Source organism: Herpailurus yagouaroundi, unplaced genomic scaffold (genome assembly GCF_014898765.1).
Source record: "Herpailurus yagouaroundi ecotype Mexico unplaced genomic scaffold, PumYag 198, whole genome shotgun sequence".
In the NCBI taxonomy this organism is placed as follows: Eukaryota; Metazoa; Chordata; class Mammalia; order Carnivora; family Felidae; genus Herpailurus; species Herpailurus yagouaroundi.
The window spans coordinates 22,287,772-22,313,126 of NW_024412429.1; the positions used below are offsets into that span (position 1 = coordinate 22,287,772).

Here is a 25,355-nt window from a genome sequence, read left to right on the forward strand (position 1 = left end):
CTAAGATACCAGAATAAAAAATTAGGAGTATTACATAATTACAATTATTTTAAGGTATATATTACAAATATAGAGACTAAACGGGAAGATGAGATATTAAAGTTACTACTGTGTTGACATGGTAGAAATAGGAATGAATTTTTTCCTTTTTCCTAACATTCTTTGATATTACTCTAATTTTTAAAAGAAAAACAACACTCAACAGTAGAGATAAAGAATGATTTTTTTATGAAATAAGGAATACCTTATTTTATTTTATTTGTTTAAGATTTTACTTTTAAGAAATCCCTACACCCAATGTGGGGATCGAACCTATAACCCTCAGATCAAGAGCTGCATGCTTTACTGACTGAACCAGCCAGGTGCCCCAGGAATACCTTATTTTAACAACACAAGAGTTACCAAGCTAAGAAAACAGTTACTATCAAGAAATTAGGAAGGAGGATTTTCATGGAACCGTAACAAAAGTTCGTGTTTTAAATTCTGAAGTTATAATCGACTATTCAGTGTAAGAATGAATAATCTAGATTTTTATACCTACCACTCTATCTTTCAGTTATTTTATGGCTTACCATCACCTAAAAAGAGCTCAAAAAAGAATCAAACTTTAATTCAGCTAAGTCTGATTCATTTTGGCAGCTCTATCACATAGGGTAATTTCCAGTATTTTTAATATATTAACAATTGTAGCAATGTTAGTAGTAACATTATTGTTGTTCCTATTTTTAACAACATGCATTAAATGCCTCCTACATAGGATAACTGTGTAATCTAATTCCACAAGATCCATAAGAGGTAAATACTTTTATGATCCCCATTTTTCAGCAGAGGTCAAAACACTTACAATCAAGCAACCTGTCAAGGACTCACAGATTTGGTAAATGGAAGTCCCTGAACTGACTGACACTCAAGGCAGTCTGACTCCAAAGTTCCAACGTGCTTGGGGACAAGATAGGAGTGAAGGAAAGACAGGCTCTACCCCCTCTCCACTTCCTAAAGCAATGGACTGATTATAGCTGATACATGTGAAACCTACCCTCTGAAGACAAGTAATTGTCTGAGTAGACCTAACAATGATTTAGCCAACAGGATGTCATATCTTAAAGAATTTTTAATTAGTACAATTATCCTTTATCTCATAGTTTGATATTCTTTAAATTATTTTTATAATAATCAATGGATATTGATGAATAAATGTTTGCTGGAACTGCTGAGCAGATTCAAAGCAGAAAAAAATAAGGTTGTCAGAGTTTCCGCAGGAAGCCTCACGATCCATGATTCTAACGTGGGGGGCGGGGGGGAAGGATTTGCGTTGATCTTCATGTCCCAGTGGATATTCAGTTCTCATGGATTTGGGGATTAAAAAAATAAGTCTATATCCTGTCAATAGGAAAACGGATACCTTAGATAAGCCACAGGGGACTGTCTGTTTAAACAACTTAAGCATCTGTTTCCAGAATGCTGAAGAGAAATGGATAGGAAGGTTAAATATAAAATATTATTTGTAGATATTACATTGTTGGGCTTCAATGTCTCTAGTCTAGTCTCACCTACCCAGAGCATACATTATGAAATGAAGTCACTGAAAATGACACTCTGTGATCTACTGAGATCCCTGAAGTGCAGATTAACTTAACAAATAACAGGGATCAGGATACTAATAACATATCATCATGAGGAAATGAGGGGAATTCGGCATAAGCCAAAGTGAAAGGTTCCTCTCCTGGCTGAACTGTTAACAGCTCAAAGTAGGCTGCAGGATGGTGGGAGGAAACTCAGAGGAGTGCTGCTGGTCTCCGATTCCACACCTGGGGGCTGTCCTACCGGTCTCCCATTTCAGGGTGCTGAGATGTCAGGAAGGAAGACAGCAGGTGAGGAAAGCCGAAGACGTCTTCTGTGGAAGAACCCGCATTTCCTCCTGCCATACATACACGTGTGTCTCTGACAAACGTGAGTACATCTTATCATCAAAAATACAGCCTTATTTTTAAGACAAGTGGTGATTTCACTAGAGAAAAGAATCCTGATGTGTCTTTCCCACCTGCATGTTTTTAAATATATCAGAAATAAATAAGTGAAATGAAGGAAGACACCAACAATAATAATAACAGCACATATTCCTGTAGCACTTACAGGAGCAGGACAGGCTGCTCTAAATGCTTTCCATCAGGGGCTTCTGACCCGGAGTGATCTTGCGAGACATTTGGTGATGACAAAAGACATTTTTAGGGCATTTTAGATAGTAGTAGGAACTGAGAGACCTATTTACCAGCCATCAACCATTCTGATTATTTGGACATCTATCTGATCGGTTCGGGCCCACCCTACCATTCATCAAATATTTTGAATAGTAACTCTGTCTGAATACACTATAAATAGATAAAACAAATATCCTATCTAACAAAACCTGAGGTGTCAAAAAATATTTTTATTAATATGGAGTACTTTCAGATATATGAACCAAATGTAGCCTTTCAAAATAACTTTCCCCTCTTCTAGATCCTGGAAGACCAATGACACCTGAAAACACCTGTTTCAGAATCTATCACAGGAATCGGCCCCCTCTTGCTTTATGAACATACTTGCAACTGTGACGGCAGGTAAGAATTCAAACGCAGAACCTCAAGCAAGAAAGACTTGGTACGTGTAATAGACATTATTTTATCTCCTAATCTACAAACTTTTAATAATAAGTCTTACGGAGGCCTTTAATTAATGATATTACTATGGGGTGTCTGGATGTCTCGCTCAGTTAAGCATCCTATTCTTTTTTTTAAGTTTTTTTTAATGTTTATTTATTTTTGACAGAGCATGAGCAGGGGAGGGGCAGAGAGAGAGGTAGACACAGAATCTGAAGCAGGCTCCAGGCTCTGAGCTGTCAGCACAGAGCCTGACATGGGGCTCAAACTCACAGACTGTGAGATCATGACCTGAGCTGAAGTCAGACGCTTAACCGACTGAGCCACCCAGGTTCCCCTAAGCATCTTATTCTTGATCTCAGCTCAGGTCTTGATCTCAGGATTGTGAGTTCAATCCCATGATGCGCTGTGTGCTGGGCATGAAGCCTACTTTAAAAAATGATATTACTACTAATAATAATAATGGATCCATATTGGTCCATTAATTGTGACACAGTGAATGTAACATAGTAACATAAGATGTCAATCAGGGAGGAAAGAAGAAACTGGGTGAGGGATGTACAGGAACTTCCCATACCTTTGCATTCATATTACTATCAATGTAAAACCAGCCTAAAATAAAAGCTTATTTCAAACAAGGTAAAAATAAAACAATCACATACAGGATATTTTCTTGGGCAAGAAAAGAAAAGCTAATTCTGGTACATCCACAGTACATTTTCAGTTTCACGTTTCTGTGGATTTACAAAACGATCAAGGAAAACGGTTCAGAATCACTGGCGTGGCTTTGTGCTGCTGGATTCCACATGTGCACCTGCTTTCCATACGTTTCTCAATGGAATTCTATCTCATTCACTGAACAACAACAATAACGAAAAATGCCTGAGCCACAAAAATGTGCCAGGAGCTGGGCTAGGTCTGAGGATTCAAACACAAAGAAGCAGAGAGCCCATCTTCAAGGTCATCCCCAAAGCTGAGGTTCTCAAGCATGCACAGTGACCACTTGGAGAGATTATTAAAACACAGGTTTCAAGGTCACACCCTGTAAGAGAGAGGCCAGGCCACACTTTCAAAAACACTGACCTATGAAATCTTTCATAAATGTTGTGACAGAGGACCACATCTAGGAATCACTGAATTTGAGCCCAGGAGGGAAGGTATAGGAGCAGAGGAGAGGGGCACCCAACCCATACGTGAAGGTCAGAAAGGAATTCCTGGAAAAGAAGTGCACTGTTGATCATTTAACAGCAGAATAAGTCTTGAGGACGCAGCCTGCCTACCACACAGTACCGAGGAACATTTACAGTGCTTCTGAAAGTCACTGAATGCTGGCCACAAAGTACCAACCCCCAGCAGCTGCAAACCAGCAGTGCCCGTGAGCCTAACCAGCAGGCCACTCCAGAGCTGGAGAAAGGGGCTTTGTGCTCGTTGGGGTCTGACAAAATATGCAAACAGGATTCTAGAGCCCAGGGTTTCTAGCCCAGAAAGCCATATACTGCCTCCCCTCAGTTGTGCAGCCATTTCACAGGAAAAGCTTTCTCATGTGTTAATGGTTTTTCACCATTTGGGGTTGCAAAATCTAGCACCATTTTGACCCAAGTTGTTAAGCTTTGAGGCTACTTTGCACTGCTCTGTACTTTTTTTTTTTTTGTCTCCTGTATGTATAATCAGCACATCTCATTATTGCCAACGTGTTAATATTTAGCAGCACTCGAGCCCACTACCCTTCTGATTTGTATCTAGAAACTGAATACCTAAACGTGAATTAAGAAAACAGTCACTAGGGGCGCCTGGGTGGCGCAGTTGGTTAAGCGTCCGACTTCAGCCAGGTCACGATCTCACGGTCCATGAGTTCGAGCCCCGCGTCAGGCTCTGGGCTGATGGCTCAGAGCCTGGAGCCTGTTTCCGATTCTGTGTCTCCCTCTCTCTCTGACCCTCGCCCATTCATGCTCTGTCTCTCTCTGTCTCAAAAATAAATAAATGTTAAAAAAAAATTAGAAAAGAAAAAAAAGAAAGAAAGAAATTAGGGGCACCTGTGTGGCTCAGCCAGTTGAGTGTCTGGCTCTTGCTTTCAGCTTCAGTCATGATCTCATGGTTCATGAGATGGGAGTCCCGCATCAGGCCCCATGCTCACAGCACAGAACCTGCTTGGGATTCTCTCTCTCCCTCTCTCTCTGCCCCTCCTCCACTTGCACTCTCTCTAAAAATGAGTAAATAAATTAAAAAAAAAAAAAAAAGAGAGGGGCACCTAGGTGGCTCAGTCAGTTAAACGTCCGACTTCAGCTCAGGTCACGATCTCGCGGTCCGTGAGTTCGAGCCCCGCATTGGGCTCTGGGCTGATGGCTCGGAGCCTGGAGCCTGCTTCCGATTCTGTGTCTCCCTCTCTCTCTGCCCCTCCCCCGTCCATGCTCTGTCTCTCTCTGTCCCAAAAATAAATAAAAACGTTGAAAAAAAAAATTTTTTTTTTAAATAAAAAAAAGAAAAAAAAAAAAAGAAAACAGTCACTAACAGAGGGCCTAATGTGCTTCACAGATGTCCCTGACTGCACACTCCAAGGAACAAATGGCCATTGTCATCTCTGTACAGTCTGCATGGTATCTACAGAGGTCCTGGCCTACGAGTGAGGAGAATCATTAAGTTTAAAAACAGATTTAAAACAACAGGATCTATAGCAGGACCTAGAAAACAGCAGATCTGAATAAATGTTCTCTGAATCTTTTATTTGGGGGCTGCTTTTTTTCTCCCTTCTAATTCTTAGATGTGTGGCTTACTTGAGGTTAACAGAAAAGTAAGCACTATGTACCACTTGATTTAAGAAATGTGAATAGATGAGAAATTTTAGAAAATTATAGAGAAATCGATGCTTACTTTCTTCCTAATACAAACCCAGTATGATAAGAATTGTTCATCATAAAACTCCAGGCACGTATTACTTGCTAGAGACTTCCAAGTTATGGGAGGTAAATGCCATATTCTTTATTTCAGTATCAAGAGGTAGGTATGCCTTCAACGCCATTTATTTTTATTTAGGTTTTATTACTCGGAGAAATTTTGCAGCATGAGGTCCAGCAACAAATTCCGTGAATACACAGAACACAATCTCAAAGACTTTTGTTTCGTAATAGTACACAGTTTGTTGAGCCACAAAATAACTTCTCATCATAAAACATAAGAGTCTCCTTGTAACCACAGAAGAAATTAGGTAGGAAGGAGGTGGATAGGTAAGAAGGATCCAATGGAACTTGAGAACTATTTTCTCAGCCTACTTGCAAAATATCCATAACCTCCCAGCTTAGAATCCATCACTATGAAGTCAAACATGATTTTTTAAAATGTTTATTTATTTATGTTGAGACAGAGAATGCACACTCAAGCAAGCAGGGGAGAGGCAGACAGAAAGGGAGAAAGAATCCCAAGCAGACTCCATGCTGTCAACACAGAACCCAATGTGGGGCTTGAACCCACGAAACGCAAGATCATGTCCTGAGCCAACAATTCAAGAGTCGGAAGTCCAACAGACTGAGCCACCCAGTCACCCCAACTTTGCATATGAGCAAAGACAGAATGGAATAATTGTCTTAAAGAATTTGTATTAGCAGACATAAAATATAATAAGTATTTTCTTTTCATGGTGTCTTTCTCTTCTATTTCCAAATGTCCCATAAGTAACTGCCACACACACACACACACACACACACACACACACACGCATGCACACGCACGCACACACACTCTGCTTTTCCTTTTCCTGCTGTAACACTAGTTATTCAGAGTTACCCATTAAATATTTATTAACAACTAACAGTTCTCAGAGTATTGCCAGATACCAGATTGCATGAGTAGGTTGGAGTTATCTAAAGAGAAAGTGAATCTGTTGGGAAAATAAATTTCTTCTGTCAAACACAATCCAGGAGCTACTAACACCAGAAAAGGAGTAGGCTAAATCAGAAGCTAAAGGCACAGGATCCAAGAGTAGAACAAGAAAACAGGTCGGGTCAAAGCCAGAAGACTCGCTCTGGCGGCAGGTTTTAGCTAGGGGCTGGCTGGGCCAGGAGAAAAGGGTCAGTGCTGCTGTGACAGGAGGAGCTGAATCTCAGAGGACCAAGAGGATTGCTATCTGATAAGGTATCTCCATTGATGATATGCATGTGACCTGGAAGAATTTGTGCCAGATGCCTATCTCACAACCTCTGTGCATTCCAGCCTCTGGCAGTATCTGGATCAGTGGCATTAAACTGAAATCTATCAGGTTTCCAGACCATTATGACGGTTCTCCTCTATTTGGAGAAATAGTCCTCTCTGCAGACTAAATAAAGCTTTTTATATAAGGCACCAAAAGGCAAATAGGTCGTAAAGCACAGAACCATATGGGAACCTGTGTGCCCTTTTCTTTTGCTTGTCTTGCTTGCTTGCAAACAATAAAAACCTTTCTGAATAAATGAAAGTGAACTTTGAAACCAGCAAAACATTTCGGGCACCCTGCCACAAAGATATTCTCCAGGCAACTGCAGGCCATTTGCTGTCATGTACAGCTCTGTTTTCTTGCCATGTACTGGGTCTGCGGTTAGAGTCCAGCAGACAATTACAGCCCTGATGCTTTGACGTGAAAAATTACTAACAGATCTAGATCGAAGGATGAGGACAAACTGGTCAATCTTCAGTACGATGATGCGCATGGGGCCTAATTTAAACTAATATCTTATCTTTATCTAACATCTAAGCTGTATTCATTTTTTCCTAGATTAACTTGAAAGGCTCTACTAACAAATACCGCCACCATTTACTATAATCCTTCCTGCAATTTGCCAAAGAATGTGCAAGAGAGTTTGCATATGTACACCTTTAAAGACTCACAACAGTCCCTTTATTACCATTTTGCAAGCAAGGAAACTGAGGCCCGATGCAGGGTGGCTGGATTCAACTGTAAGTCTAGCTACACAGCGTGTCCCCATTAAGTGTATCATGCTCCACAACTTACATGGAAAAAGGGCATTCTGTGAATACCTCTGGGCCCTACCGTCCCTATGAGAATAATTCATGGGTATAGAAAAATGTAATAAAATAGTGAGGGCAGCTAACTAATCACCAGCCTCAGCAGAGTCCGGGATGATGACAGCGGCCACACCAGTCAAAAGAAAAAGAGAAAATACAGAATCCAAATCCAAAGACTCGAAACTATCCCAGAAATCCAGAAATCACTTGTGTCTTTTAAGTCGGAAGTTAACCGTCTTTAAATGGAAAAGAAATTCACATAAGTCATTTAAAATCTGCAATTTTGTAGGAATTTCCCTTAGAATCAGGAAGAGTTTGAAGTCAGAGATGCAGACAACAGAAAAAGGGGGAGGGCCCAATGTATGAAAGGCAATTTATTGAAGAATTTTTCCAAAGGGCCATTAAACATATGCAGAGAAGTTCAATTTCACAAAAAAAAAAAGAAAAGAAAAGAAAAGAAAAGAAAAGAAAAGAAAAGAAAAGAAAAGAAAAGAAAAAGAAAAAAAAAGAAAAAGAAAAAGAAAAAGAAAAAGAAAAAGAAAAAGAAAAAGAAAAAGAAAAAGAAAAAGAAAGGCAAGTCCAAACATTTATACACTACTTTTTATCTCTCTACACTTCGTGGATAGCAACTTCACAGAAAACACTTACCTGCCCCCCAGCAATTACACAAATGAACTAAGATCTATGTACACAGGTCATTATTTCCAATAATTTTTTTAAATGGGATACTACCATCACAGTATGGTTCTGACTTTGGTTCAGAAAGACAAGTCATGCTGGTGAAAACCTGGATACAAAGTTGCATATTTGTGTATTCATAGGAAAAGGTATGGCCAAACAAAACTATTAACAATGGTTAATAGACATAAACGGAGGGGAGAGGGAATAATTTTCTACTCTGTATAATGTTTATTCAGCACTGGATTTTTTTAAGAAGGAAGCTGATTACTTAAGGTATTTTTTAAAAGATACTTAAATATATTATTACAAATGAGGTATGGAATCAAAAATTTCTTACAAGAAAATATCTAACTTACCAGCCACCCTCACAGGGAACCACACTTATTTTTGCCCAGTTTACAACCCAAGATTCAATTCTCTGGTTTAGACAGAAAGTATGACCTGTGTTCCCTTAGTCCTAGAATAAAATTTCACTTTGACACAATGGTAGAACTAGGCTATGACTCATCTTCCTCTGCAGAACAATGAAAGTTCTAGTTCAGTGGGAAAAAAACTACTTGAGTTGCCTGCTCACCGAACTGTTCAAATCAAGGTCAAAATATTGGTGCAGGATCAAGCGAGTCGCTGTGCCCAGATCCTATCGAATGCTCCTACCATTCCTCACTCCCAGCAGTCCTTTCAATGGTCCTCCAATCAAATCCTGACTTTGCAAATGGTTAGAAGAGGAAGCACCTGGTGCCCTCTAAGTAAGGGTCAAAGAACCCAACTGTAACACGAAATGGATCCAGGACCCATGTCATGAGCATACCTTTCAAGTAATGCCAAGGGAAAACACAACTAAAAGGATAACAGGGTGTACAGGTTGAACTTAAATATATATATACACATATATATATATAATTTTTTAATATTTATTTTTGAGAGAGAGAGAGCATGCACACAAGTGGGGGAGAGGCAGAGAGAGAGGAAGAGAGAATCCCAAACAGACTCCATGCTCGATGCAGGGTCCAATCTCATAACCATGAGATCATGACCTGAGCAGAAACCAAGAGTCAGACATTCAACCGACTACGCCACTCAGGCACCCCTTAAGTATATTTTAAGTACCATAATGAACATAACATTTGACTTCCTATTCCTAGACTCTAGGTAGCAGGCAAAACTACCATTATCAGATTTTTATAATGTTTACAGAACGTACTCTTTATTTATCTTGAATGTTACCATAGTTTACAAGTGCTTTGAAACAGCCCCTGGGAAATCCCACTGGTTGGCAGACCCACCTCAGAAGTTCAGTGACTTTTACAGTCAATCATAAGTAAGAGCCAAGTCTACCCCTCAAAGAGCTGTTCAGTACCATGTTAACTCACACATCTCAGTTTCTCCCCAAATTCTTTTGTTTCAAACAAGTCGTTCTGTCTACCCTTCTTCTCCAAATTTAACAATTTTCTCACTCACCTCTGCAAATTATATTCCACCTGGCCCTCCTAACCACCAGTGAATTTTCTTTATACATGTTAAGATCAGCTAAAAATTCACAAGCCCTGAGAAATCTTCCCAGACAAACTCACTGCACTCTGGCGACTCTGAAGTCTGTGCCTTTATTCTGATACAGTCAACTGGTAGGTCAGGAAGTCCATAATATCTGGCAAAGATAAACACACTCCTTCCTCTCAAACCAACCCTTACACAGTTCCTTTCAGAGAACCTCTTGGTAGTGTCCCCAACCAGCCCCACCTCCGCATTCACATACACCTACACCCCAGCTCCTGATAAAATTCTTATTCCAAAGTTCTCAACCTGCCTTGCTTCATGAAGACATGCCAACTGGCAGGCTTGTCTCTTCTGAGAGGGCTGCTCAATGTGTCTGTTCCCCTAGGATCTCTTCCAGGAGCTTCTTCCAGATGACAGCTGATATTCAGGGGAGCCACAGTCTAATATAACATACTCTCCTACATCAGCACTGACCGGAAACGAAGAGATCCAACCCTCTTCCAGCCTTCCTGTTGCTCAGAGGAATTGATTCCTTCATTCCACAAGCAGATATTGAGCCTTCCCTGAACGCCAGGCACACAGTTAGGTGCTGGGTACAATGGTGACAAGGTCCTCGTCCTCTTCACAGAGCTTTCGGTCTAGCTGGGAACAAGTAACAGTCCCCTGTGCCTCTCCACCTTGAATCTACAGCAGCATCACTCAGAGACTTTTTGAAAAGCTACGAAGTCAAGACGTCAGTCTGCTTAAATCAGAATCTCTGATGGTGGGGCTTCAACACTTTGACGACTCTACTGTGGAGCCAGGGTTAAGGATATCTTCACCAACCCATCTAGAAAGGAAACAGCTGACATAGAGTCCTGTCAGCCAACAAGCAAGCAGGAAGGATGGCCAGAAAAGCTGCCTCCCAGCAGCGGCTTCCTGAGCAGGGCAATTTCTAGACATAAATCATCTGTGCATTAGTGGATGCCTACAAATCCTAGAATGGCACCAAAATTTTTTTATTTCACATTTTCAAGACTTTTTTTAAGTTTATTTATTTTTGGGGGGGGGGGGGAAAAAGAGAGAGCGTGCGCGTGAGCGTGAATGGGGGAGGGGCAGAGAAGGAGAGAGAGAAAATCCCAAGCAGGCTCTACACTCAGCACAGAGCTGGCCCGACTCAGGGCTCAATCTCCCAACCGTGAGATCACGACCTGAGCTGAGATCAAAAGCCAGACACTTAACCAACTTAGCCACCCAGGTGCCCCATTTTCAAGACTTTTTTGACTTTGGTCTCCCTCAATTAGGTTATTCTTAACTTGTCATCATTTGTACACAGGCATCAAGATTAAGAAACGGAATTATTTCACAAAAGTATAGGGTTAATATATTTTTTTAAGTTTATTTATGGGGGGGGGAGAGCAGAGAGAGAGGGAGAGACAGAGAATCCCAAGCAGGCTCCGTGCTGCCAGTGCTTAGCCCGATGTGGGGTTTGAACCCACAAACCATGAGATCATGACCTGGTCCGGAACCAAGAGTTGGTCACTCAACCAACTGAGCCACCCAGGTACTCCTAGGGTTAATATTTTCATGGGTTTTTTTTTTAACTTTTTTTTTAATGTTTTTATTTATTTTTGAGACAGAGAGAGGCAGAGCATGAGCAGGGCAGGGGCAGAGAGAGAGGGAGACACAGAATCCAAAGCAGGCTCCAGGCTCTGAGCTGTCAGCACAGAGCCCAACGCAGGGCTCGAACTCACGGACTGTGAGATCATGACCTGAGCCGAAGCCCGACGCTTAACCGACTGAGCCACCCAGGCGCCCCCTAGGGTTAATATTTTAAAATAAAAAGATTCTACATCAAAGAAAGATAGATGACAGATAAGTAGATAGATGATAGATAGATAGATAGATAGATAGATAGATAGATAGATGATAGATAGATAGATAGATAGATAGATAGATAGATAGATATGGATTCAGATTTCAACTTACTCAGTTTCTCCCTGTTGTAGCTCAGTGGTGGCAGGGAGGCAAATACATTGAAGCTCCCCACAGAGGAAAGGGCGGCAATTTCAAAACTAACACTGAGTGGTTAACTTTGAGCAAATATGTGTCTAAAATTCACTCCATTTTATACCTTGTTTTTCATTATTCCCTTTAGATTTGGCAACGGTCACTGGCATATCAACTCCATACTGTCAAAAGTTTAATGCAAAACGCTTATGGTTTCATTTACTCCACCTGACTCAAGGTCCATAAACAAAAGATTCATCCCAAAGGTTAATTATGGAGACTGCTCTGAAAGCCAGAAAAGGCCATGTGTTGCAATGAAATATAACATCCATTAAAAAATGTATTTTATTTCTGCAAGATCACTAGAGATCTACCCAGCAGATGTAAGGAAATAGTTCACCAAAAGCCAATGAGAAGAGAGTCTAGGCCTTCGTGGAATTTGAAATCATATGTACATTGGTTTTCTATTTGTATGAAAAGAACATGCCCTGAAATATTTTTTTAAATGATTTCTATTTTCCTAAAGCCTTTGGACTGGTCAGAGGGCAGGGGAGAATGCTATGTAAATGGGCCAGAATTCATATTTAAAGTTGCAGTCTACTCATTTTAAAGTGTCCTTACTATTTAAAGACGTGTTTGTATTTCTCTTGTATCTTTTGATTTCACTACCACACTTGAGACCCTTTGTAGCAAGACAGTAACATGCACACAAGCAGACCACAGAGACTATTAATGCCAGAGAAAGAGGAATAAATCAGAGTCCAAAGAGATCTTTGAAAGGCCACGATGCTGCAATGCTTTCCTATACGTGGTATTTTAATTCTGGTCCCTGAACAGTATTTTAACTTTCTGTCGAGAGCATATGTTTATTTAAATAAGAGAGAAAGGCAATAGCCAAAGAAATGAATTATAGCCCACGGATCTCCTATTACACTTGGCCAAGAAACCAAATTGACAAAGAAAATATGGGCTGCACCAATCATTTTAGTTTAGATGCGCTCCACAGAGAACATGCCTACAAACATTTACCACCTCATTCATATGGAGTTAGGATAAAAAAAAAAAAAAAAAAAAAAAGGTAAAGAGTAACTCCAAAGGAAAGAAACACATATAGTAAAAATTCTAACCAACCTAAAAGTTTTCTTTCCCACAGCGACAACACTCAAGCATGATACATGAGGTCAAACGACATCCATCCCCTGTGTTGTGTTTTGTTGTTGTTGTTGTCTTTGTTTACTCAGAAAGCTCACGTGACCAGCACATAAATATATACATTGAACAAGACACAAACATCTGCCCTGATCAGAAGAACTAGATCACCCTGGAAGTAAACCCCAGTGAGAAACGTGCATGATCACATCCATAGTGAAGTTATACATCTGCCTTTCTTCTTGACACTGTACTGAAACGAAAACCCCTTCATTTACAGTCCCCACAAAGTACACATGTCCTATTCATGCCTTTATCAGTTCTGAACTATATGTTTTAAAAAGTAAAATACTGGAATGCCTGGGTGGCTCAGTCAGTGAAGCCTCTGACTCCAGATTTCAACTCAGGTCACGATCCCACAGTTCACGGGTTCAAGGCCCGCATCAGGCTCTACTTGGGATTCTCTCTCTCTGCCTCTCTCCCATTCACACACTCGTGCTTGCCCTCTCTCTCTCTCTCAAAATAAATAAATAAACTTTTAAAAAAAGGTAAAGTATCTTTTTAGCCAGGACAGTAAATCAAAACACCATGGGATGAGCTCTGTCACTATCCAACAGTACAGAGGAAACTTTCTATGACAGTAAAGAGTCAACACAAAATAAGCTACTTTGAAAACACAAAGAGGCAAACTGATGCACATTTGTCACAACACATTTATGGACCCTTGAGTGCTTTTTCCAAAGAGGCCAATAAATGGCAAATTGTCACATTCTGAAGAGAAGGATGAAGCAGCCAGGGTTGTCTCCACTCTTTGGAATCTAGACAGACGTGGCATCAGGAAGCACAAACCAGGGTGCTCCCATCACCAGCCAGGCCCTGTCTTCAGCAGCTCTGATACCTAACAAGTGACTAAGAGACCCTTGTCTTCGCTGCCGTCCCCTTTTCAAAACCTCACAGGCTGGGAGTCATGCAAGACTTACCTGCTACCTGCTTGCAGGCCTGGGGAGCTTCTGGCAAGTCAAGTCTGCACTTTTTCCACCGAAACGTGGTGGCCACCGGGCCGCTCATCACCTACAGTTGCTTAAATGACGAGGAAAAAGATGCAGAGGAAGTGGACAACAAAAGCAGCCTGCGAACTGCACACTGGGATGTCCTGTTGTGGGGTGGCTTTTATTTTTCCCATGAGAGGATCTGACTAAACCTAACCCAGCCTCCTCTAAATACCAGACAGGAAGTTACATGTAGCAGTAAGTGAAAACTCCTTAGGTCGTTTTTTATTATTGTTGTTGTTGTGTTTTGCTTTTTGGGGTTTTTTTTTTAATTGTCACAACTTGGAGTCTTTGGATGGTTCTAACGTACTACAAAGAGATTATAACTTTGCTTCCTGTTTTGACAGTGTTGGCTGGTAAGGGACATCTCCACCCACCTCCCTACCCACTATGTATATAAATAGAGGTATTTGCCCTGGTGTACAACTGGGCTGAAGAGTTCGGTTACATATTAACCATACTTCAAAGAATAAATGGGACTTGTTTTTTTACTTTAATAGGCATATATACCTTGGAGAAATGAAATTCAAAAGGATACCTTCTTAATTCCTTACACATTACTATGACAGAAAAAAAAAAAAAAAAAAGAAACTTACCCACACAGAATTATAAAATAAGAAGTAAAACTTTCGACTCATACTTTCCGGCCTATTCTATCTCGTGTATGTGCTCTCTTGCCGTGCACATGTTATCCACACACATACGACAAGCAAGGAAAAGCATTACCCATGGTACCTCACTCTGTTTTTTTTTTCCTATTCTTTTTGTCTCTCCTGCTTTGCAACAGAAACTTTATACTTAAAAGCAAGATTTTCATATCTCATAGAATATGTACCCTTATCAGGATACACACGGATTTAAATTAAAAGCCATCTCTTTTCCTGCTACTGACTGAAATATGATAAAGAGAAACTTGGCAGGACTTGCCCAATCTCTGTGTTTGCTAGATTACAGGCATGACTCTGGCAAAATACTCTCTAATACAATCTTCAAATCTGTAAAATGGGAGTAGTGGCCCCACCTATTTCCTCGAATTGTTGTGAGGAGACAGCAAAAAGCACAGTGGCACAGATTATGTCACATAGTCAAGCCCAATTCTTTTCTGTAAGAGGTTTATTGACATGTAATTCACACAGTATGTAATGAACCCATTTAAAGTGTAGAATTCAAGGATTATTAGTATATTCACAGAATTATGCATCCATAACCACAATCAATTTTAGGACACTTTCATCACCCCAAAAAGCACTCTCTCTCCGTTTTCTGCCCTACCCACCAGCCCTAGGCAACCATGAATACCTACTTTCAGGTCTCTACAGGTTTGCCCTTCCCAGGTATTTCATATGAAGAAAACCTTGGAACATGTGGTCCTTTGTGACAAGCTTCTTTGACTTAGTATAATGTTTTCAAACTCAGTACTTCACTTCTGAATAATGACTGAATAATATTCCATTGCATAAATACCCCACATTCTATTTATTCACTCATCAGTTGATGGACATCTGAGTTATTTTAATCTTTGGCTGATATGAACAATATTTCCATGACGATTCAGGAACAAGTTTTCATGCTGACATACATTTTCACCTCTCTATATGACTGCTGGGGTATATAGTAACTCTGTGGCTAACCTTTGGAAGAGTGCCAGACAGTTTTCCAAAGTGGCTGCACCATTTACGTTCCCATTACCAGGGTATGAAGTTTCCAATTTATCCACATGTCCACCAACACGTATTATCATCTGTCTTTTTAATTACAGCTGTCCTAGTGCATATTAACATATCTCGCTGTGATTTAATATGCATTTCCCAGGTGGTCAGCAAAGCCTAATTTTATCAGTAGCCCAAAAATGTCTCCGTTCTTGTAGACAGGGCTCAATACTCAAAATACAGAACAACCAGTAAGGCATGGGGACCACTTAGTCAAAATGGATAGTGGCTACAGAGATGAAACAAGATCTTAAAGGTATCTAGCTGTAACAGTGGCTATTTTCCAAAAGGTATGAAAACATTCCAAAAAAATTTAACTGGTATAGCTATACAGGTTCATACCAGCTAAATAACTACTACTTTCGAATTAGATCCCCAATAAGAGGCTACTAAAGTGGTTGGCTCTTCTTTCTCTACTAAAGGGCTGCAGACGAAAACTTAAAAGGAGATGAAATTCTCAATGTAAATAGGATATTTCCATCGTTTACAAATCATTTCTCTCCTTCTGTCTTTCTGTATGTGTCTTCTTCTTGAATACAAAGAGGTTCAACTAAAGCAGCCTTTTGAATAGCCATAATTATTTACAGGAAGAGATTTTAGACCAGATGTGATTTAAGATTGAGACTGCCCCAAATTTTGAAGGTAGCCAAGAGGGAGAAGTCAAGAAATAGACACTAGCAATATTTCCCCCTCCCCTCCTAAAAATGTGATATTGGCTGAAAAGTTATGCGCGCCCCCACGTTTATCACATTATTTACAATAGCCAAATATGGATGCAATCTAAGGGGCTCTTGATAAATGAAGGGATAAAGAAGTTGTAATATACGTGTGTGTGTGTGTGTGTGTGTGTGTATAAAATATTCGTCATAAAAAAGAATGAAATCTTGCCATTCACAACAATAGAGACGTACTTAGAGGGCATTATGCTAAGTGAAATAAATCAGACAGAGAAAGATAAATCCCATATGATTTCATTTATATGTGGAGTCTAAAGCACAAAACAAACTGGAACAGATTCATAAATACAGAGAACAAACTTGTGATTGCCAGATGGTAAGGGGTGGGGTGATGGGCAAAATAGGTGAAGGGGATTAAGAGGTACAAATTCTGGTTTATATAAAATAAACAAGTCACAGGAATGAAAAGTGCAGCACAGTGAATATGTAATAGTGTAATACCTTTGTATGGTTGCTGATGGTAACTACTTACCATAGTGAGTACTGTGCAAAGTACACAATTGTGGAATCACTATGTTGTACACCTGAAACTAATTAACACTGTGTGTCAACTAAACTTCGAGTAAAAAAGAAATGTGATATGGGGAGGACAGTAATTATTCTAATTCAAAGGGATTATCTAATCTAATGCTATCTAACTCAGAGGAATTATAGTTTTCTTCAGACTATGGTAATTGAACAAATTCATGTTACAACGATGTTAATTATCTCTTTACTAAAACATCCTATTTTAGGATTTTCATCTTCTTAATCCCTAAAAAAAGAAAAAAGAAAAAGAAACAGAATAAAACCTACATAAAACATGACAAAAAAAATACAAAAATGCCACAAGCTTTAAAAAATAACAACTTTTTTCTTTATTTTCCAATATAAGGCCTCAAGCCTGGCAACATGTATTAATAATATGATTCATCCCTCTTCTAAGAAATTTTCCATGTCCCAAGGCTGCACTATGTAATCCATTGTTTTAGTTATTTCTTGGCATACAGCTAACTATGAAACTGACCTCTGAACTTTCCTATGTCAAATAGAACTTTCCATTGTGGGAAATTTCTAAAACATTCATATTAAGCTAAGTGGAAATGTCATCAAAGCTCAGGAGCAAATATGGTCTATATCAACCAATACAATCTCTAAAGTATATTCTATGCAAGGAAAAGCAAACCATTGATCAAACACAAGTGAAAAGCCTTTATCAGAGTTTCAGTAAATACTTGATGGTGAGGAAAATCAGAAGCAGCAATCAGCTTATCAAAGTTATCTGAAAGTTCTTCTAAAAAGATCTAATGGGAGGGCACTTTTTAAAACTGTTCTGTAATGTCAGAACCCACTCCATCCACAGACGCCTTCTGCTAGATTACACGGTGACCTCATTTCTAGTTCTTGTGAAATCAATAGACCATTTATGCCGCAAGTATCTGTCTAGGGTATGCACTTTCTTATTCAATCTGGTGTTGACAGCAGTAATCAAATTTTGTACATACCACTAGGTCTATTATAGCTCAGCAGCAACTGGCTGCCAGCCTAGGTCTACTCTCACCAAAAGGGAAAGAAAGGATTGGACTGGAGAGAGAAACACAGAACGTATCAGCTGAAACCACGGGGCTGGTGTCGAAGCCAGAGAGTGAAGCACAGGCAGTGGAGACTCACCCAGCTGCTTCAAAACGGTCAGGCCCAGGTGAGCGCACCCTGGCTGTCAAAGGCACACTTTTTTTTCACCCTTTCTGTTATCTGCAAACCCTCTTGGCTTTGAACATCTCATTATAATGGTCGGTCCTAACTAACGAACCTACATCTAACCCTGCAGAGCTGCAGACAAAAGCTAGAAACAAACCACACCCTCCACCCAATACCAGGAAGGCCAAATGCAAGGGAACACTGGAGTTACGGCACTTCCGGGGAACTCTCTAGACACTACTGGCTTCATTTCGTAACTCTTCTACGTGTACTTAGGCCAGAATCAAACATTTTTCTCAGATCAAAGAAATGCTAGGTTAAGGCTGCCTGGGTGTCTCAATCAGTTAAGTGTCCGACTCTTGGTTTAGGCTCAGGTCAAGATCTCATGGTTTCGTGGGTTCGAGCCCCATGTCGGTCTCTGCACTAATGGTGCAAAGCCTGCTTCGGATTCTCTTCCTCCTCTCTCTCTCTGCCCCTCCCCTGCTCTCTCTCTCTCTCTCTCCCTCTCTCAAAATAAATAAATAACCATTTTTTAATGCTAAGTTAATCTTCTTAGGCTAAAAACAAGGTCAGTTTTAAAAATAATTGGGGAGGGAAGAGACCTGACTTTGAAATTTTACTGGACTTGCTGTCTTAGACTTTAAATCTGCGAGAAAAACCACACTCTAGCTAATAGATATTTTCTACTTAACAGCAGCATGGATGGTGCCATTTCCTGGTATGACAAGTAACTTTTTTTCATATTTTAAAACTTGAAATAAATTTAGATTTACCAAAAAAGGTATAAAAAGAGTCACACAGAGTTCTCTTACTCCCCTCACTTAGCTTCCCCAAACATTGTCACCATATTACATAACCAGACTATGACTGTCAAAACCAGATAATTAGCATGGATGCAATACTACACTTTATAACTACCCTACAGAACATATCCAAATGTCCCCACTTGTCCTCTTTTTCTGATTCGTGGTTGAATCCAAGATCCTGCACGCAAGCAACACTTCAAAAATCCAGGATGTGTCCTTTTCGATAAATCATGCACTATCTAAGGAACATTTCTGATCCCTCCAAAGTTCTGTTTCTTTTCATGCTAATGAGGAGGTATCATCATTAACCACAGAGTCTTCCAGGCTAGGAATGTTCTTTTCCTCCACAATTCTCCTCATATTTCAGCTGTCAGTCTTATCAACCTTACCGTATAAACACAAGTCAAAATGACCTTCACAATCCTTTGTCCAAAAACCTTGAACCAGATGTTTTGCCGAATCAGAACTTTTCCCATTTGAGCAAAGTTAATAGAGCACATAGGACATATATTACATTAAAACAAAATAAAACAACAACAAAAACAAACAAACAAACAAAAAGCCAGCAAGATTCAGGGCAATTTCCCCTAATCAAACACATTAATAGTTCTGCAACAAATGTGTGTGTATCATGAATGGTAGGTGGGATAGGTAAAGCTTTTAAAAGCATCTTATTAGCAGTTCAAGTCAGATTTCACCACCAAATGAGTTCAAGGTCAAGCTCAGATTTACTGTCAGATGAATTACAAAGAAGGTACCTTTGGGTTTTCAGAGTTCTTTTGAACTACTACAACTGCAGAGGAGGGGCTGTGGAACTACCTATGAAATCCAGTGGCCTCATTCGTCTCCCACCCACCTCAACTACATCCTCCTTCACTCACCTGGTAGAGCCACCTGCAATGTCACCTCTGCCTCTAGGATCTCTTCACTCCAATTCACATTCCCACAAATTCCCCGCAGTGACCTTTCTCAAATACCTACAACTCTCTAACCTCATAATCCTTAAAGATTTCCCATGCCAAAAACAGGAGGAGTTTGAAGTCTACTCATCTTCATGAGGTTAACAAAGGTCTCCACCATCAGAGCCAACTCCCAACTGTGCTGATCATCTACACAGCATTACAAAAAAGATATAGTCTCTGTCCCTTAAGATTCTCACAATCTCATTCAAGCCCTTTCATATTTTCATCAGAGTAATTATTGTTTAGAATACAACATCTCCGATAATCAAAGAGCATATCTGGATGTTTTAACTCATTTTTTCTCGAGCTAGGAAATTCTACCTTAGCTCTTGATCACATTAAATATTACTAACAAAATCCCACATCTTGACATGAAAAGGATTTTTCACATGATTTTAAATAATATATCTAAAAATACGACACTACTGTTGGTATGGTTAAAACAATTACAAAGAGAAAGAGCCAGAAAAACTTTTCTAAAAACAAGCAAAACCAAAAAAGTAACATCAAGAATGGTATTTAATGGGCTGAGTGATTTCTCATGAGATTGTTTTTCCAAAGCAGAAAGATATAAATAAAATCTGAAATCATGCCTTTGTTTCCATATTAGAATATTAATGGAATAGAATGACATTATAATCAACAAAATTACATTAGAGTGAGTTAAACCAAAATCCCCACCAGCAAAGACTTTAGAATTTATCCCCAGTCACACAGAGGCTGATCTCAGATGCAGACTTTAAGATGATGCCAGGAAAGGACGAAAGAAATCCTATTTTAAGTATTATTAGTTTCATTGTCTAGTGTGCAAACAGTCAAAGATACCTACTTGGAATGATGAATTAAAAGAAAAATTCCTAGAAGCTGTATTTCAGAATTAAATGACAAACTTTCTTACAATTATCTCAGGAATGCTGCATAGAAGTAGTGAGATTAAGAGGTAAAGAACAAGTACTACCAAATCCCTTAAAATGGGTGTTGTAGGGACAGGGGGTAGGTGTACACATCCACTCCCTACACCCAGACAGAGGAGGGATTCCCTCCAGGATGGCACTCCTCTCACAACAGTGTGTGTATGTGTGTGTGTGTGTGTGTGTGTGTGTGTGTGTGTGTGTGTACACGCGTAGCAAGGTTTCTCACCAGGTGTGTTACTTCCAACCAAGATGGCAACTGCCTGGAATCAACTGAGGTGAGGCCTCCAGTAGCCGGCAGCAATCTGTGTTCGAACAGGCCAACACTCCATGGCTGCCAAGTGACGCCAAGGCTTCGTAGAAGCCAGGCTCCAGGCTGCCAGGACAGTGGAAGGAACCCTGGAGTACCGGCTGCTTAAGGCAGGGATCGCTGGGATGGCGACTCCAGCAGCAAACAATCCACTCTAGCAGAAGAAAGGAAGGTCATTGCCAGGGTTCTCCAGGGACCAGGAACAGTTATTTAATAAGAAGAAGGAAACAACACAAATGCTTTGAAAGGAAAGAGGAACTTCGAAATATTTAAAAAAGGAAGAAATGGGGGGGGGGGGAGGAAGAAAATGGAAGTGACTTTTCCGAATTTTTTGCATGTCCTGTTTTTATACATCGGGTGAAAAAGAAATGCTGCCATTTCTCATTTAGCTTTGTTTTTCCATCCCCTATAGCACAGTGACTGGCACGTGGCAAGGACTTAATAAAAGAACATTTACTGAAAGAAGTGAGACGAGCTGATGTAAAAGACATCAGGGCAGATGTTAACAGTGGGAGCGCCTGGCTGGCTCAGCCAGAAGAGCATGCGACTCTTGAGCTTGAGGTCATGAGTTCAAGCCCCACGTTGGGTGTAGAGATTACTTAAATAAATAAAACTCAAAAAAAAAAAAAAAAACACACAAGAACAAAGTTAACAGTGAACCAGGACAGTGAGAGGAACCCAGGTCAGCTCTCACATCAGAGAGCACAGTGCATGTGGCAAGGCCCACCTGATGCAGAAAGGAGGTGGCAAGGTCTATGGCAGGACAGGGGTGAAATGAAAAACTGCAGCTCTGGAGCACACCCCAAAACTGCAGAAAGGGACTCCTCAGGGGACTAGAGAGTTGTGGCCAGGTAAGAAGGACAGAAATATAAAGTAGAAGCAAGAGAACTGCCAACACGCTGGGCTGTGGAGCAAAGGTCAGCAAGTGACTTTTCTTGAAGCACACCTGCTGGCATTTTGAGGAAAACCTCTCCAGTGTCTAGATGGTTCTAGAACCATCATGCTTCGTGAGAAGGTGTGATGAAGAGAAGCATGGGGAGTATTCTTTATTGTTAGCGGTAAAAACATTTAGTGGAAAAAGTGGCCTGAGTCCCATGCATAGCACACACTAGCCTATGCATCCAGATGTGTGGCTCGTAACACTTTGCCCCTCAGTCACTTGCAGTGATGATCTCAATCCAGTGTCTTCTGTTTGGAGCTCTTATGCAAATCTGAGGATGTTGGCCACTCAGAAGACATGGGTATTAACATGTGTGAGTCATCTGTACATTCTGCGTGCAGCTGACACCACACAAAGATAGTCCTGTCTAATTATGGGCACACCCACCCAAACTCCCATGGGTCATACCTCTCAACCTGTAGATGAGGCGTAATCATCACTTCTGACAACTTAGGGCAAAGAGTGGGGAGAACACGAAGGAAGGGTCTAGGTAATAACTAGGCAGAACCAATGCCAAGGAACTGACCCGGAGTATTTTCAATCAGCTCCAGGATTTCTGAGATTATAGTTTCCAAGAGGTAGCCAGATGAGGAACAGTAAAAGCAAGTACTGGTTATCACTCAAAAATTTATGAGCCATGGGACTGAACAACAAGGTCCCAGGGCCCAAGGCCAGTCAACTAACTGACTGGTTTACTGAGCACCTACTCTGCTCCATGCAGTGCACTGAGAACCAGTTCCCAGGCAGCACCAAGTGCCAAGGAAGGGAGTGCTGTGGCACCTGCTATCACTGCGGGGATCGGGCTGAAGCGCCGAGACAGGCTGGAGCCTGTAAAAAGGGAAAGGAGAGGGCAGAGGCTGAGCAAACAAGGTGGGAGTGAATGCTACAGAGGGCAAGAAATGCACAAGCAGCCTATTGTTAAAGTACTCTAAGAAGTCACAAAGAACAGGGAGGAAGATAGGAGGGTGAAACTTGGAAACAATTCCAGAAGGTACAAAAGAGAAAACAGTGATTCAGAAATAAGGCAAAAACAAAGTCAGGCCCTCTTATTCCAGGGCAGTCCCTGGTGGTGAACAGGACATGCCCAACTTTGCAGGCTGGGATCATTTATGTACCATTCCACACAAAGCTCCACTTTCCAAAAAATTATTCCTCTTGGGGAATGTCCATGAGTACATCTGTCTATCTACAAAAGTATAAATAAAGCACATATAACAAAGTTGGTGTTAAATTGGAAATGTTCGGGTTGCCTGGGTGGCTCAGTTGGTTGAACTTCTGACTCTTGATCTCAGCTCAGGTTATGATCTCAGGGTTGGTGGGATCAAGCCGCACATCAGGCTCTGTACTGACAGTGTGGAGCCTGCTTGGGATTCTCTCTCTCCCTCTCTCTCTCTGCCCCTTCCCTCTCAGCTGCATGCACACGAGCTCTCTCTCAAAATAAATAAACTTAAAAAAAAATATGTTAGGCGTGCCTGGGTAGCTCAGTCAGTTAAGCATCCAACTTCAGCTCACGTCATGTTCTCACAGTTCCTGAGTTCGAGCCCTGCATCAGGTTCTGCTGACAGCTCGAGCCTGGAGACTGCTTCGGATTCTGTGTCTCCTGCTCTCTCTCCCCCACTCGTGTTCTGTCTCTCTCTCTCAAGAATAAACATTAAAAAAAAAATTTAATATAGTAAATTGGAAATGTTGGACTAAAATATCTTCCTGGAGGTTACCAATTCAGTAGAGTGCAGGAGGCCCCGATGTCCCCACTGGTACATTAGTACACAACCTGCTCAATAAAACTCACCAGCTTTAGGGACCTCTGAACTTCAAAGTTTCTTCACATTTATTTTCATTAATGCCTGCAAAATTCCTACAAGTTCAGCTGTATCAATATCTCAACTCTCCTTTGAAAGATAAAGTAACTGAATTCCAGGACACCAAGTGAAACACCAATCTGCTTTGAACTTTCTTAGCCTCTGAACCAGCTCCCAACCCTTTTCCTTCCATCAATCGCGAACCTTCTAAAGCAGCTCGCGGACATCCAAGGGCAGGGCCTGAACCAACATGGAGCCCTGAGATTTCCAAGCTAGTTTTATGAAAGTAAATGATACTATATAATACCTCTTCTCTTCCTCAGAGTCATAGCCAAAAATCATATGAAACCAAGAGGAAATGGATGTTCCTCAACAGCAGTCAGGTTCCAAGTATCAGGTAGCAGCTGCAGCTGCTGAAAGCCTGTGCTTCCCCACCCTAGTCCCAAACTCTGGCACAAACACTAGAATCTTGCAGCCACTCACATGTGAGTCTTCCAGCAACAGAAGGAAAAAAGGACCCAACACTTCTGCTGTCAAGGGCATTAAAATCACGCCCTGAAGGAAGAAGGTTGGTGACTCTTTACATGAGCTACTAACCTGACCCCCCCCACACACACACACCGGAAAGAGGGGGGAGGAAAAGGAAATGAAAGCAAGTGACTCTAAGTTCTGGATTTCATATGCAAGAATAGCCAGCAACAGGTGCAGCGTTCCGGTGAAATTAAGACTCTCAAAACGCCATTTGCTTCTGCAGCACAAAGAGCCCAAACACAGAAACCCAACATTAGCAATGATGTCACAAGTGCAAAATCATCATCATTTTCTCACCACTAGCAATTTTGTAAAAAAAAAAAAACTTACCACATAGACCACAAAATATGTCTCTGCTGACACACAACTTCTTTCACATAGTCCTCTCCCCAGTTTACTCCAAATTAATTTAAACACTGGTCATACGAAAACATTTTTTTCGTGCCTAGTGACTAGTACAGTACCTGGTATACATAGTAGGTGGGCAATATATATTTACCAAACGAAGGAATGAAACCAACAAGCAGGTATACAAAAACTCGTTTTTATAAATCACGATAACCAAAATCTTACCTTCAGCGTAGCATACAAGTATGTTTTTCCCATTTCCTCAAACATAGAACAAAAGGTCGGACTCAGGAGCCCAAAGCAAGAGATATCACTAATGAACAGGTCAGGAGATGCCAACCATCCATCTCCCCGCTGAAGCCTTAGAAGGCCTGTCGGCCACTGCCCCCCCCCCCCCCAGCATTGACAGACCTACACACGGGGGATGCTCATTGGGAGGAGAGCAATGCTGCCTTTAGATATTCCTCTCTTTCAAGAGGAATGCCATTTCACAGAGCATTTCCACTTGCCATTACTATAGAATACACAAAATAAATTTTGTTGTGTAATCTTTTCAACAAGATAAAAATAATCCGCGGGTAATAGGTTTCGGAAAATGTGCCAAATGGGATGTGTGTAAGAAAAACGGGAGT

At 40.7% G+C, this 25,355-nt stretch overlaps 1 protein-coding gene across 5 annotated transcripts in view; it reads right to left on the bottom strand.

Annotated features, from left to right (window-relative positions):
• Positions 1-25,355, bottom strand: part of UTRN (utrophin) — a 492,724-nt gene that overhangs the window by 449,967 nt on the left and 17,402 nt on the right. Inside the window, exon 1 of one of the 5 annotated variants that reach the window (XM_040448952.1) lies at positions 13,925-14,101. The exons of 2 other annotated variants lie outside the window; for them this stretch is intronic. In XM_040448952.1, coding sequence (XP_040304886.1) covers positions 13,925-14,012 — 88 coding nt within the window. In that variant the 5' untranslated portion in view covers positions 14,013-14,101. Of the gene's footprint in view, positions 1-13,924; positions 14,102-25,355 lie in introns of those variants that run through there. 2 more of the 5 variants (XM_040448948.1, XM_040448949.1) reach the window with 2 other exon arrangements.